Source organism: Manis pentadactyla, chromosome 3, assembly GCF_030020395.1.
Source record: "Manis pentadactyla isolate mManPen7 chromosome 3, mManPen7.hap1, whole genome shotgun sequence".
Taxonomy (NCBI): domain Eukaryota; kingdom Metazoa; phylum Chordata; class Mammalia; order Pholidota; family Manidae; genus Manis; species Manis pentadactyla.
The window spans coordinates 4,944,140-4,957,971 of record NC_080021.1 but is presented as its reverse complement, the minus strand read 5'-3'; the positions used below and the strand labels follow the sequence as shown (position 1 = coordinate 4,957,971).

The following is a 13,832-nucleotide window of genomic DNA, read 5'->3' as shown; positions in this document are numbered from 1 at the left end:
AAGGCCCCAGGCCCCGCTCGGCCTGGCCCTCCTTTCTCCGTGGCCGCCTCTCCCTCATTTATCCGCGGCAGCTCCTGAGCCGCTATTTCCCCGATGAGGAAACGAGCTCCTCATTTCCACGCGGGGGGAGGCCTTTCTTCCTTTGCTCACGACAAAAACGACCCGACCGCAGCTCCTCCGTCCGTCCGGGACGCAGGCCAGGCCCCACCGTGGTCGGCCTCCGACAGCATTCGGCCAAAGGCCCAGGAGGCAACAGCTTAGAAGAGCCGAGCGAGGCCCCAGCTCTGCCTTAGGCTTCCGGTCTTGGAAACCCGCGGCCAACCACCACCCGGCCGGCAGAGCCGGACTCCCGGGCCCCGGCCCCCAAGGCTGCGGCGCGAGGGTCACGCGCCGCATCCCCTCCGCGCCTGCTCATGTGTAAGGGTGGAGGGACCCGTGGCCAGCGCACCCTAAGGCCACCGCAACGCGATCAGCCCCGCAGGACGGTCCAGCGGAGGCAGAGCGGCAGGAACTACACTTCCCATTCTGCTGTGCGGCCTGGACTCCACCTCCCAGCAGCACCCGCGGCGCCTCTCGAGGACTCCATCTCCCAGAGTGCGCCGGGAGAGCCGCCCCGCCCCGCCCCCTGCCCCGGGCCGGCTGGAGACACCTCGCGCAGGAAGCAGCTCTGTGGTGCGAAGTCGGTGGTGCAGGGCTCGGGTGAGAGGGCACGGGGAACCGAGGGAACCCCGGGGGGGCGCGGTGTGGCGAGCCGGGGCCTTGGCTCTGGGTGCTGTGTGACAGCCAGAGAGCTCTGAGGGTGCCGGGCCCCTGTGGCGTGGGAGAGGGCCCAGCTGCAACATGCCCAAGAGCTTGGAGGTGGCCCAGGGGCTCGGAAGAGCATCGGACGTGTGGGAGGGACCTGTGAGCATGGAGGTGGCCCGGGGACTCGGGGATCCGTGGTGTGGGAAGGGGCCCGGCCACGGTTGGGTCTCCCCACCAACCTGCAAGTAGACTCCCGTAGGGCCTGGCCCAGTGGGGCCCTGCAGCGATATCGGAGACGTCCTGAAGGGGTCCCCGAGCAGATTTCTGGCCCCCAGGATAAGGTCCTCGAGGGCGGTGGCTCCCCGAAGCCTGTCCAGTTCTGAGCCGGAAGCGTGACCTGCCCAGTTGGAACTAGGCTGGCAAGGCTTTCCTAGACTAGCCGGCCACAGGTGGGCACGGGACTGCAAACAGGGGCTGCCCGCTTCCCGCATCAGTAGCATATGGGCTTTAGCTTGAAGCAACCCTAATGATCTGGGTCAGGAGACCCCAGCCCCAAGGTTGTCTGCCTCCTCTCTTGTCAGCCCAAAGGAAGCGGCATGTTTCCTTTCTCTTCCCTGTTGGGGGTCACGGGTTGGGCCTGCAGGGTGAAGTCTGGGACCTACTCTCTTGGACAGTTGCTGTGGGGCCCAGTGCTATGGGCAGTGACCGCAAGTGGACGCCTGGAGTTCCTTTGGATGGTCTCAGACTCACGACATTTGGCTCTATAGGTGCAGCCAACATGGGTGAGCCCCAGGGGTCCATGCGGATCCTAGTGACAGGGGGCTCTGGGCTGGTCGGCAGAGCCATCCAGAAGGTAGTAGCAGATGGAGCCAGGCTGCCTGGAGAGGACTGGGTGTTTGTCTCATCCAAGGACGCTGATCTCACGTGAGTGGGCCCACATGTGAAGCACACCACCCCTCCCCAACCCTACCCCCATGCTCTCTCCAGACTGAGCACTCCCAGTCAGGCCTGTCCCTAAGCCCAGAAGCTTTATGCCTGGGCCTTCCCTGCCAGATGGCTGGCTTGACCTGGGTTCTAGGCAAACATCCTCTCCTCTCTTCCTGGAAGCCCACACCCTCATGCCAGCCAGTGCCTGAACTGGCTGTTTTTCCTTTTGGTGGCTCCTCCCACCATCTGCCCTTCCCAGCTCCGGACCCTAGCACCTGACCCCAGGCCTCTAGGGGGCCCCTGACAGACTGGCTCCCCTCCAGGGACACTGCACAGACCCGAGCCCTGTTTGAAAAGGTCCAGCCCACACATGTCATCCATCTTGCTGCAATGGTGGGGGGCCTGTTCCAGAATATCAAATACAATTTGGACTTCTGGGTAAGTGAGGGGAGCCCCAAAGAGCACTGGGAGCCAGGAGCCCAGGTTCTGGGAACTTCCTGGCTGTCTACCTATGCTTATGTTCCAGCCCCAGGTCAGGGCTGGGCACAACCTCGTGGAGGCAGCCCAAGGGGCCCCCAGTGACCCACACTTGGTCTGTAGGCAGAGGGGTATACAGGTGGGCCTGAGGGCATTTGGCCCAATAGGGAAAGCCATGGAGCTAACTGGCCAATGGGGAAGCAGAGAGAAGTCAGCATTCGCTGTATTATCAGAGGCTGGTCCCTGCTTCCTGAGCTCTCTGGGCCTCCAGACCCTCCTGCTCCCAGAACCTCTCCAGCCCAGCTGCACTGAGCCGGGCTCACTGTGCACTCTGGCATCGGAGGTGTGTGCCATGTGGGGATGGGGCAGGTGGAGAGTGGAGCTCTGCCGGTAGCCCTGCCCCTGCCGGGCTGTGCTCCGGAGGGCTGGTCCCACTGTCTCTGGGCAGCTGGCATGGTCGTGTCAGCCCTGCACCAGGTCTTGGATGGTACAGGCTCAGACCAGATTCTCTGTGGGGCTCTGCCACCCCAGGGCCTGCCTTGTCTCAGGTGCTGCCTTCCCAACTGGCCTCCCAGCCACCACTCTCCTGTCTCCCCAGACCAGTCCAAGTGTCCAGGCCATCTCACGCCCAATTACTGGAGGGGGTAGTGGGGTGCGTGGAGGGTGGGCTGTCTAAGGCTTCACTGCTACTGAGTAGTGTGTGGGTGAACTCTGGGTGGGGGAGTGGAGGGGCCCCTTCTCCCAGCTCCAGCCCCAGATCAGGCCCCTTGGCTCCTGCACTACCTGCTCTGCCCTCAGCAGCCCCTGGTGGGGTCCCAGCCATGAGCCAGGGGGCCTTCCCTGGCCTAAGGGAAGGCAGACTGGGACCCTCCTACAGCCCTGGGGGTGGGCCTGCTTGCTAGTGAGGCTGCCTACAGCCTGGAATGGCCATGGTTTCTAGAAGGTCTGAGCTGAGAAGCTCCGCCTTACCTGAAGAGCAATTAGGACTGGCTGGATCAGGATATGGCTGCGTGGGAGGGGCCCAAGTGTGCCCCTCTCCCTGGAGGACCTGGTAAGTCCTGCCTTGAGGGGTCTGAACCCGTCCCCATCCCTCCCCAGCGGAAAAACGTGCAGATCAATGACAATGTCCTACAATCGGCTTTTGAGGTGGGCGTCCAAAAGGTGGTCTCCTGCCTTTCGACCTGCATCTTCCCAGACAAGACCACCTACCCTATCGATGAGACCATGGTGAGGGGGCAGGTCTTGGCCTGGGGGGCTGGCCTGGGAGCGGGCCAGGAAGCAGCAGCCACCTCTGCTCCCCCAGATCCACAATGGGCCGCCACACAGCAGCAACTTTGGCTACTCCTACGCCAAGAGGATGATTGACGTGCAGAACAGGTCCTCGTGCCTGCCCCGCTGGGCCAGCCAGGAATGGGGGAGGAGGGCCCCAGTGCCCACTGGGTTGAGGGTCCAGTGGGTAACCCTGGCAGGGCTCGCAGGCCTTCTTGGCCCTCCTTACCAGCCTCCTTACCTTCATCTGTAAGAGTCCAGGTGGGTGGGGTCAGGTCAGTGGCTCCAGGGTGAGGCTGGCGCTGCCCGTGCCCCTACAGGGCCTACTTCCAGCAGCACGGCTGCGCCTTCACTGCTGTCATCCCCACCAACGTCTTTGGGCCCCACGACAACTTCAACATCGAGGATGGCCATGTGCTGCCTGGCCTCATCCACAAAGTGCACCTGGCCAAGAGTGAGTGCCCACTGCCCAGCACTCTTGGCCAGGTTCCCTGCCTGAGGGGGTCCCTCGGGCTCAGCTGGGAGGAGGAGGTGGTGGCTGGCACAGCCCCCTCTGACAGCTGCCCCCTCCCCGAATCTGCAGGCAGCGGCTCAGCCCTGACAGTGTGGGGCACGGGGAAGCCACGGAGGCAGTTCATCTACTCACTGGTGCGTGTGGGACGTGCACAGCTCTGCCCCAGAGTGTCCCCCATACAGGCTGGTGGGGACTGTGGCGGGAGGGAAATGGGAGTGTGGGGCCAAGCCATGCACCCCAGGAGCAATTGCTGGTCCTCACTGAGTCCCTGTAGATGCCTGGCGTCCACAAGGTGCTGGGTACCCCTCTGAGCTCAGCAGGAGAAAGGGCTCAGCCCATTGGCTGAGCTGGCTAAAAGCAACCCAAAGAGAAGGACCCCCTGCCCCAGCAGAGCCAGAGCTGTGCCCTCACTGAACAGAGGCACTTGGGAGAAGCCACTGTGGCTGTTGACCCTGCCTGTCTCACCTCTAGGACCTGGCCCGGCTCTTCCTCTGGGTCCTGCGGGAGTACAGGGAGGTGGAGCCTATCATCCTGTCAGGTGGGCACAGCCCCACCCCCACTGCAGCAGGGCAGGACCCACATCTGTCCTGAGAGCCACTGGGGCTGGGGGGAGCGGGAACATCCGAGGGGGCTGGACGGCAACAGGGCCAGGCAGGACAGGGCTGACTAGCCTCGGCCCCTCGCTCCCCGCAGTGGGTGAGGAGGATGAGGTCTCCATCCAGGAAGCAGCTGAGGCTGTGGTAGAGGCCATGGACTTCCATGGGGAGGTCACTGTATCCTTTGGCTCAGGGTGGGGGCACTGGGCCTTCCAACAGAGACCACAATCTGATGCACCTGATGGTGTTCATCTTGGCAGCCGGGGTTGCAGAGGTCTGCTGTTCGGTCTCCGAGGCTCCTCCTGGGAAAGGAGGAGGAGGTTCAAGGGCAGGCTGGGGCAGGGGGGTAGCTCCATCTGCTGTGGCCTTGACCAGGCACCCAGTTTGATACAACCAAGTCCGATGGGCAGTTTAAGAAGACGGCCAGTAACGGCAAGCTGCGAGCCTACCTGCCTGACTTTGAGTTCACTCCCTTCAAGCAGGGTGAGCCCCTGCCCATCCCACCCCACACCTCAGGACCCCCCAGCCCCTCCTTCATGGCTTTGGGCCAAACGGCCCCTCCCCAGGCCTCAGCTTCCCTACTGCCAGGTTGCTGGTCTCCAAACCCTCATCAGGGAGGCAGGACACAGGGGGTGACTGCCCTATGTCACTGGGTCTCTACCCTCCCCACCTCCTCCCATGGAGGTCAGTGTAGCCCCGCCCTCACCTGCTTCCTTCCCTCACCTGTCCACCTTTGCAGCTGTGAAGGAAACCTGTGCCTGGTTCAGTGACAACTATGAGCAGGCCCGGAAGTGAAGTGCAGTGGTGGAAGTGGGTGCCGGCTTCCCCCAAGGTCCCAGCCGCTGCTTAGCTGGCAGAGTCCAGTGCAACCACGTTCAGACCCTGCCGGAAGTAGTGAGCACAGCTCCACAGCCTGAGCCCGTGTTCCACCCCCTCCACCAGGGTGGCTCTGGGCAGCTGTCCAGCAGGGCCACCATTCTTGTGTGTCCTCAGGGCAACCAAGGCCTGGCCAGGCCTGGCACCTTATTCCCCCAGTGCCAGTCCCCAGGTCCTGTGTGTGTGCACTGCTGACCTGCTCTCCCAATTCCCAGGAGCCAATAAAGTCCATTTACACAGGCCTGGCCCCGCAGCTCTGTGCCACAGTTCCCCACACACAGGCACTGCACCCTGAGCCCGGCCAGCCCAAGTCCCACTGTCCCCTGCTGACTGCTCAGCCCCTGAAACCTGCTGGGCCAGGGTGGCTGACAGTCCCCAGGGAGGAAAGGTGGCAGCAGCCAGAGACTGGGAAAGGCAGGTGTGCTGGCAGAAGGCAGGCAGGCTGGTGGGGAGACAGGATGGACTATCAGCTGGTGGGGACGCAGGGCAGAGCATCTGCAACAGTCCTGCTGTGGCCATGGCCAGAACCCAGCCTCTACGTTCCTGGCCACTTGGCAGACCTAGGTGACTTGAGCTCTGAGCTTCCCCCTCAGCCCCAGTACTTTGGGGAAAGAGACTGGGTCTGGATTCTGGCAGGCTAAATGGGCACATGAATGGATCCAAGGGAGGTAGTGATTGGGTGGCTCAGGCACCTGTGGGCAGGAGAGAGCTGGGCCAGGCCTGGTCCCTCATCTCTCTAGCCCTCAGGCAGCAGCTTGGATGGTGAGGTCTGGCCTGTCCTTTTCCCATGGACGGTAATAGGTGTCATGCAGGAGGGCCCAATAGGCCTGGTGAGTGTAGGGAGGTGAGTGGTACAGGACTCCCTATTTTCAACAGGGATGCAGCTGATAGGTCCCCCAGCCAGCCAGTCAGCACCGAGCATGGAGCCAGAGTGCCCAGCTCCAAAGACCCCAGGCCAGAGCCCACTGGCCTGCTGTGCCTAGAACCCAGGCATCTTCCCTGGCCCCAGACGTAGCCTTGGGCCCACCTCTTCTCAGGTTCACTCTCCCAAGTCGTCGTTCCCGTCCCACACTGATGACTCCCAGCTTTCTTCTGACCCCTGCCACTTGCCTGCCATAGTCTTTCCATCCTTTGTTTATTCTGGCCATATTAGCTGTCTTCCCTGTGCCAGGCCCCTGTCCCTCTGCCCAGCTGACCTCATTGCATTTGTCACCACCCCCTTTCTGTCTGGCAAACCAAGATGTTTATCCTCTGGGGCTCTCCAGGGGCTGGGCCTGGCCCCTCTCATGTCAGTGCCTCCCCACATTTTAGGCCTCAGTTGAGGTGGTCTTTCCTTTTTGAGGCCCACCCTGCTGTGCAGGATTGCCTGTTTGCTCATATGGAAACACCTAGGAGCACCCCTCCAGCCCCAGCCCCCACCCCTGGCTCTTGGAGCTCCAGGACCCTGGTTGGCCCTTCATGGTGTATCCCCAGAGCACCAGCTCTTTGTGAATGAAGGCTCTGCCTGTGTTGGGGTCAGGAAGAAGGTGGCACTTGAGTTGGATCAACCAGGTGAGAATGGTAAGGAGGCCCAGCACGGAACAGAGACCTGGACACAGCTGGCGAGACACAGGTAGTGGAAGTGTCCTGAGCCCTGCCCTGGCCATCCTCTGTGTGTGTGTGCGTTTACCAGAGGGGCTCTCTCCCCATCCAGGTGGGAGTTGGGCTGTCAGGTGTGGCTTTCATCCCCAGCCCAGAGCAGGGACAGTGTTAGATGAATGAGAATTTATTGTTGAGTTTAGAACATGTCAAGTTAGATGAATGAGAATTTATTGTTGAGTTTAGAACATGTCAAAGTAGACTTTGGAAGAATATAACAAAGTATCTTTAAAATGCAATCTTAAAAAGAAAAACCAGGGTCTCAGATCTTCAAGCCTTATTTTTATCATGTCCATTAAAAATCACAAGCATACCCCATGCCCAGACGGGCTTCCCCCCCACCCCCCAAACTCTGTCAGCCTTCAAGATGCCCCTGGCTGAGGCCAAACACTCCATCACCCTAGGACCAACAAGAACGGACAGTTCTCGGGCCCAGACGTGGGGAAGATCCCTCCTCCTCCCCACAGCTCCCTGGGGGGCCACGGAAACCAGAATCCGGGATGGCAGGAGGAACTACTTTAATACAGAAAACGGACAGACCCTGCTCACACATTTCACTGGCGTTGCTAATATGCCGTCACCTGAGCGCACTGCCCCTTGAGGAGGGGCTGACCACCAACCCTGACCAGGCAGCCCTGTCCTTCCCACCTGAATCTACTCCAGGCTCCAAGCGGAGAACGAGGGTGAAACCAATATAATATTGTATATAAAACTATATTTCGGTTTTTAAGAATCCTTAAAACAACAAAGAAACAGGGCGCTCTGAGAATGCCTCTCCCACCCAGAGAAACCAGCCTGAGACTGGAGGGCCCACACACCACCACCTGACCTGTATTCCTGAGTGGCCAGAGTCCGAACCCGGCCTGCCGGGTCTACCTGGAAGCTCAGCTGCCCAGAGGCCACCAATCATGGTCTCCAGGGCTCTGCAGCATCCCCGCGAGGGACATCCACCAGGCGCGCGGCAGGGCACCGACCTCCGGGTCAGGGGCAGAGGAGTCCCTACCCTTTCCGACCCCTCATCCTTGACTGGAGCCTCTCAAGCTGCTCTTTGGAAATCAGGATCTGTTGCATATACAGGTGCCCAGAGACCCGCATCAGTCCTCAGCAAGGGCCCGGGCCGCGGCCGCCCTGCTCAGCCCCTCCCGGCACCGCCGCGACCCAGACCCCGCCCACCGGGGGGATCTCTGGGACCAATGAAGAGCGAAGGAGAGGGACCCGCCGCCCCGCCCCCTGCCCCTCCCGCCCGCGCTTAACTAGCAGTACAGCGCAGAGCAGGACGGGAAGGGACGGAGCGTGCTGTCCAAACAGCCAATCGGCGAGGACAAGGTCCGAGCAGCGTTGCCCCTGGGCGGGGCGGGGCAGGCCCGGGCCCGTCAGTGGCGAGAATGGCGGCGGCGGCGGCAACAAGCGGGCCTGGCCCGCTGCGCGTGGGCTTCGTGGGCGCCGGCCGCATGGCGGAAGCCATCGCGCAGGGCCTCATTCGAGCAGGTGGGACGCGGCGCGCGTGGGCCACGTGGGGTCCCCGGGTTCGGGGGCTAGTGGGCGTCTCCGATCGGCCTGCTGTGGGAGGAACTAACTTACCTGCCGGAGTTCACCTGCCCCGAGGAATGAATCTCGAGAGTCCCTGGGCGAGGAGCGAGGGAAGCAAGGGTTCCCTGCAGTGGGGTCCCCTGGGTGGAGCAGGGCCTGGCGGGACTCTGCTTCCCTGAGAGCACAGGACTGGCGTCTGCTGGGGAAGCTTAGAGCCGGCTGTCCCGCGTGGCCGTGAGCCAGCTGTGGCCTTAGAGCACTGGACACATGGCTGCTCCGAACTGAGATACGCTGTGAGTCTATAGAATAAAAGATAGATAGGCAAGATTTGGAAGATTGGCTATGTTGTGTTAAATAAAATGTATGACAATTAACTTCACCTGTTTTGCTTACTTTAATGTGACTGCTAGAAAATGTAAACTTACATATATGGCTAGATCTAATTTCCCTTGGACAGCGCTAGAGCAGAGCCTCCTGTCACCGTCCTGGCCTGCTGCCTTGGTCCCATTACCTGACCCCTCAGAGCCTCTGACCGTTTTTCTGTTTGTATGCCAGCTCCACTCCTGGTGGCCCTTTGCAGGATTTCTCCACCTCGGAACTGTAGACATATGGACATCCCTCACATTATCGGGGTGTTTAGCCACTTCCCTGGCCTCTTCCCACTAGATGTCAGTAGCACCCCAAGTTGTGACAGCCAAAAATTTCTCCAGAGGGCACAAAGTCATTTCCAGTGGATAGAAACACTGGTTTACAGTTTGGAATGATAATACTGTCGTAATCCTACTCCACAGTGTTTAGGAGCCTGCATGTGTAGATTATGGGTTGGCTCTCAGCCACACGTCAAGCTGCACAGGGTCAAAATCATCAGAAAATAATTTACTGCAAGTCTCATGTGTTTTACTGGAAAACCTGGGAGTATTGCCTGCCTCCCAGGGCTGTCAGATTTAGTGTGGAGTATAGTGCTGGTGATACGTAGGTGCACACAAGTGGCCATACTACCATGATTGATCGCCTCTGTGTTCAGGTTGTGGGGTGCTCTTTGGCCTTCTTGTCAGACCTTACAGAAATCCGATCTCCCCAGCCCTGCAGCCCCCAAACACAGGTGATGTCTACCACGTGGGCACTTAGCCTCCACTTGGATGTCCCAGCACAGAAGTACACCCCTCCAAGGGAAGCTTGGCCCCCACGGGGCCTCCCTGCCCATCATGCCCCTGCCCAGGCTTCCTGTCCTTGGAGGCAGAGGCTCCTGGGATTTGTGTCCTCAGGAGATGAGACAAGCCCCCAGTCAGTGTCTGGCAGGGCCTCTGACTCAGCAGCAGCAGCAGCAGGCAGGTGGTGGTGACTGCCAAGCAAAATCAAATGGATCTGATTGTTCCTGGCTACCCATGCACCCCTGCTGAGCACTTGAGTTCTTACAGAGACAGTCAAGGGCCAGGATAGCCCAGGTGTGGCTGAGCCTGAGAGACCCTTCAGTAATGGAAAGGCCAGGCTGCCTCCTCCCACCTCGCTTCTTCACTGCTACACCCCTGCGTTTGCCTTTCTTTCCAGGAAAAGTGGAAGCTCAGCACGTGCTGGCCAGTGCGCCAACTGACAGGAACCTCTGCCACTTCCAGGTGAGTCGGAGTCCAGGTCTTCTGAGTTGAGACTTCCCCCCAGGAGCCTGGGGTAGCTCTTGGCTCCTGTCCCTCTGAAACACTTCGTGAGGTCAGGGAAGTACTGCTTATTTAGCTAAAGTTTTGAGACCAGCTGGGATGAAGAAAGGGGAGGTCAAAGTCTGGAAGGAAAACCAAGGTTGTGGAGAGCCAGGACAAAGTAAAGGGGTGCATGTGAGTGTGTGTGAGCATGAGCATGCACACACAAGTATGCATGTGTGCACATGTACATGTTTGCATGAAAGTGCATGCAAGTGGGCACATGTACATGTGTGTGTGTTGGGATGGTTGTGGGCACTCACTGGGGTGGGAGGGCTGGTGGAGGTACTGATATCAGGGCGGGTCTGTGAGGCACAGTTGGGTCCTGAACAAAAACTGGTGGTCTGGGTACGTCTTGAGCCTTGGGAGTTGGGGTGGTACAGTCATTTGCAATGGGAGAGACCCAAGGGGACCCATGGGAATACAGGGCAGCCTCCAGCAGGAAGGGCCATAATCTGGGCCCGTCCCACTTACCCCCAGTCCTGGTCCTGGGGTTCTGGTGCAGGCTCTGGGCTGCCAGACTACCCACTCCAACCAGGAGGTGCTGCAGAGATGCTCGCTTATCTTCTTTGCCACCAAGCCCCACATCCTGCCAGCTGTCCTGGTAGAGGTGGCCCCTGTGGTCACCACTGAGCACATCTTGGTGTCTGTGGCTGCTGGGGTCTCTCTGAGCACCCTGGAGAAGGTGAGTGACCCATGAGGTGAGGTGGGGGCTGAGGCTTTGACCCAGAGTAGCCCTTGCTGGCCAGATTCAGCTTCTCACCGCTTGCTGTCCCAGACTGGCCCAAGCCTGGGCTTAACCCTTCAGGAAGCTAGGATGGGTGGGGCATGTAGCAGGAAACTGGCAGACGTGGCCAAAGGGTTAGGGTTCCTCCTGGCACCACACCTGGGAAACAAGGGAGCCTGCCACTGGCTGAGGCATGTGCCTGCCTGGGCTGAGCCCCCAGGCTCCCTGATTCCAGTCTCTCTCTGGCCAGCTGCTGCCCCCAGCCACACAGGTGCTGCGGCTCTCACCCAACCTACCCTGTGTGGTCCAGGAGGGGGCCATGGTGGTGGCTCGGGGCCGCCATGCCGGGAGCAGTGAGGCCAAGCTCCTGCAGACCCTGCTGGAGGCCTGCGGGCAGTGCGAAGAGGTACCTGAAGCCTATGTAGACATCCACACCAGCATCAGTGGCAGCGGTGTGGCATTTGTGAGTGTCTTATTCCCTTCAGCTTCCTGACCCAAGGCCAGCCCTTGAGAGAGCAGGGCCTTCCCAGGTCCCCGCAAAGACTTTTACCCTTAAGACTCAATGGCTTGGTCCCTGGGCTGCCTGTGAGCTCTGCTCTCCCCCACGTCATTGTCTTCCTGGGCCTTTGAGGCCTAAGAGTGCTCCAGTTAGGCCCTGGGCCCTGCACTGGTGGCCGGCACACTGGACCATGTTCCTGAAGGTTCTGGACCTTCTCCAGACTGGGAACTATGTCCAGGAGAGTGTTGGTTTTGACTCCCACTGCCCCCCAATGCCACAGGTATGTGCCTTCTCTGAGGCCCTGGCTGAAGGTGCCGTCAAGATGGGCATGCCCTGTGGCCTGGCCCACCGGATTGCTGCCCAGACCCTGCTAGTGAGTGTCATGCAGGGGAGCATGTGAAATGGGACAGGCTAGTATGCATCCAGGAGCAGTGGGGAGAGAGACATCAGGTCCATGGAACCTGGGCCGAGGTCAGGAAATGCATGATGAAGCAGGCTACACAGTGGGGCTGAGCTGGAGTCGGGACTGCCTGCCCCTCCAAGTGACCAGCCCCCAATGCCCTTCTCCCCAGGGGACAGCCAAGATGCTGCTGCAAAAGGGCCAGCACCCAGCTCAGCTGCGGACAGATGTGTGCACACCAGGGGGCACTACCATCTATGGGCTCCATGCCCTGGAGCAGGGCGGGCTGCGCGCAGCCACCATGAGCGCGGTGGAAGCCGCCACCGGCCGGGCCAAAGAGCTCAGCAGGAAGTAGGGGGTAGGCACTGCATAGGGCCACAGCCCAGCCCCCCACCCCAGTCCCTCCCTCTCTGGCCCCTTCCAAGGACTATAGTCCTCTCCAAACTGCAGGAGCCTCCAGAGCTTCCCAGGAAATCAGACAGGACAGGACTGGAGGGCTTTGCAGGCAGGGGGTCCCCTCCCCAGGGGGAACTACCCCCACGTCCCTGTGGGGAAGAAGACACTGTGGTGGAGGCCCTCCGTAAGGAGTGGTCTGGAACCTGAAGCCCCAAGTGCTGGCACTGCTGGTCAGGTACCCCGTGTGGTCAGCCAGCTGCGGGGGGCAGAGGCAGAGACCCTCTCAGCAAAGCCAGCGGTGTCATGCCACCACATCTGTCCTGTCTGTGGGTTGGCCAGCCTCAGGGTGGGGCTACCCCAGGGAGCTGGGCTCTGATTCTAACAGCCACTGGGAAGAGAGGGGGACTGGGTGCTGCCTCCCTGGCTGAGGAGGAGCTGATCCAGGTCCCCCCCGGGAGCCCTCACGAGCAGGGTGCTGGGCAGGCCTGCCTCTGCTCCGGTCAGCAGGCTGGTGGAAGAGCTGCCCGAGGTCTGGGAGGATGGGCCCTGGCCACTGGGGAGCAGAGACCTGGCTTTAGCTGAGTATGGGCGCCTCCCCTAGCCCCTAGCTGCCCTGATGACAGCTTTGGGTCAGGAGTCCTCGAGTGTCACATGACCTCTGTCTGCAGGACTTGGTTCTTGGTCATGTCCCTGAACAGACCACCAGGCCAGGAAAGCCAGGAACGTGGGGCCCGAAGCAAGGCCTTGAAGCCTTTGGAAGGGGGCAGGCTGCCTGCAGCTCTGGGCACTCTGGGGCCTCCCCACCCCACACAGGCCTGAGTGCTAGAGCTCCCCTCACTTCCACCTGGTGGCCTCCTGAGACTGTGCATGGGCGGAGGGGGCTGGTGCCCCTGCTGTGCTGCTGGTGGGCTCGCAGACTCAGCGAATTCACCTGCCATTGCCTGGACGGCTCAGCACATGCACACGGCAGGGCTGCTCTTGAGCAGCCCTGCTCTCTCCATCCGCAGCCTCCCAGTCTGCACTCACCCGCAGCCCCTCACCCTATCCTCCCCAACCCTCCCAGCCCTGAAGTTCGTGCCTCCCACCCCAACCTGGCTAGCTTTTCTGCTATGGGCCCTGGCTGACCCATAGCAGACTGGCTATGCTTTTCTGCTTGTTACAAGGGTCAATCTGAGTCCAGTTCCACACCTGATTTATCTGTGAAATGGGAATAAAAATACTGTCCTGTAGCATGGAGTGGCCTATATTTAATTGGAGGCTGATAAAACCAAATACCAAGTGCCTGGAAGTGCATCTCAGCCAAGGCCCAGGTCATGGGGTCAGACAGACCTGGTAGCTGGTGGGGTAGAGGCTTTCTGTCCTGGTTGTATATTGTCACCTGAGCACCTGCAGCAAGGGTAGGGTGGCCACCTTCTGCACCCTGACCTCACCCTCAGCAGAATCCCTGGGGACTGGGGCGGGCTCTGCTTAAGGGCAAAGACAGCTCTGCCCAGCCCCACCCCAGGCAGGCCACTGCACTGTTCAAATGAGGTGCCTCCGTGAGCCCCC

General features: G+C 60.5%; 2 protein-coding genes across 7 annotated transcripts; both read left to right on the top strand.

The window, feature by feature from the left end:
- Positions 1-545: 545 nt before the first annotated feature.
- On the top strand, positions 546-5,643 carry GFUS (GDP-L-fucose synthase). Of its 5 annotated transcripts, XM_036921809.2 has the most exons (11): positions 546-699; positions 1,512-1,668; positions 1,995-2,109; positions 3,247-3,375; positions 3,452-3,525; positions 3,738-3,871; positions 4,001-4,065; positions 4,403-4,469; positions 4,625-4,704; positions 4,911-5,010; positions 5,267-5,643. In XM_036921809.2, the coding sequence occupies exons 2-11, from the start codon at positions 1,523-1,525 to the stop codon at positions 5,320-5,322; spliced, it is 966 nt and encodes a 321-aa protein (XP_036777704.2). In that variant the 5' UTR covers positions 546-699; positions 1,512-1,522; the 3' UTR covers positions 5,323-5,643. The 5 variants fall into 5 exon arrangements, with proteins under 5 accessions (XP_036777704.2, XP_036777727.1, XP_036777713.2 ...); XM_036921842.2 differs by lacking the exon at positions 3,452-3,525 and having other exon boundaries at positions 565-699; XM_036921832.2 differs by lacking the exons at positions 1,995-2,109; positions 3,452-3,525.
- A 2,678-nt stretch (positions 5,644-8,321) lies between these two features.
- PYCR3 (pyrroline-5-carboxylate reductase 3) lies at positions 8,322-13,513 on the top strand. 2 transcript variants are annotated; one of them, XM_036921883.2, is made up of 6 exons: positions 8,322-8,529; positions 10,120-10,184; positions 10,768-10,947; positions 11,300-11,452; positions 11,769-11,861; positions 12,061-13,513. In XM_036921883.2, the coding sequence occupies exons 1-6, from the start codon at positions 8,427-8,429 to the stop codon at positions 12,241-12,243; spliced, it is 777 nt and encodes a 258-aa protein (XP_036777778.2). In that variant the 5' UTR covers positions 8,322-8,426; the 3' UTR covers positions 12,244-13,513. The 2 variants fall into 2 exon arrangements, with proteins under 2 accessions (XP_036777778.2, XP_036777767.2); XM_036921872.2 differs by having other exon boundaries at positions 8,327-8,529; positions 11,240-11,452.
- Positions 13,514-13,832: the final 319 nt, after the last annotated feature.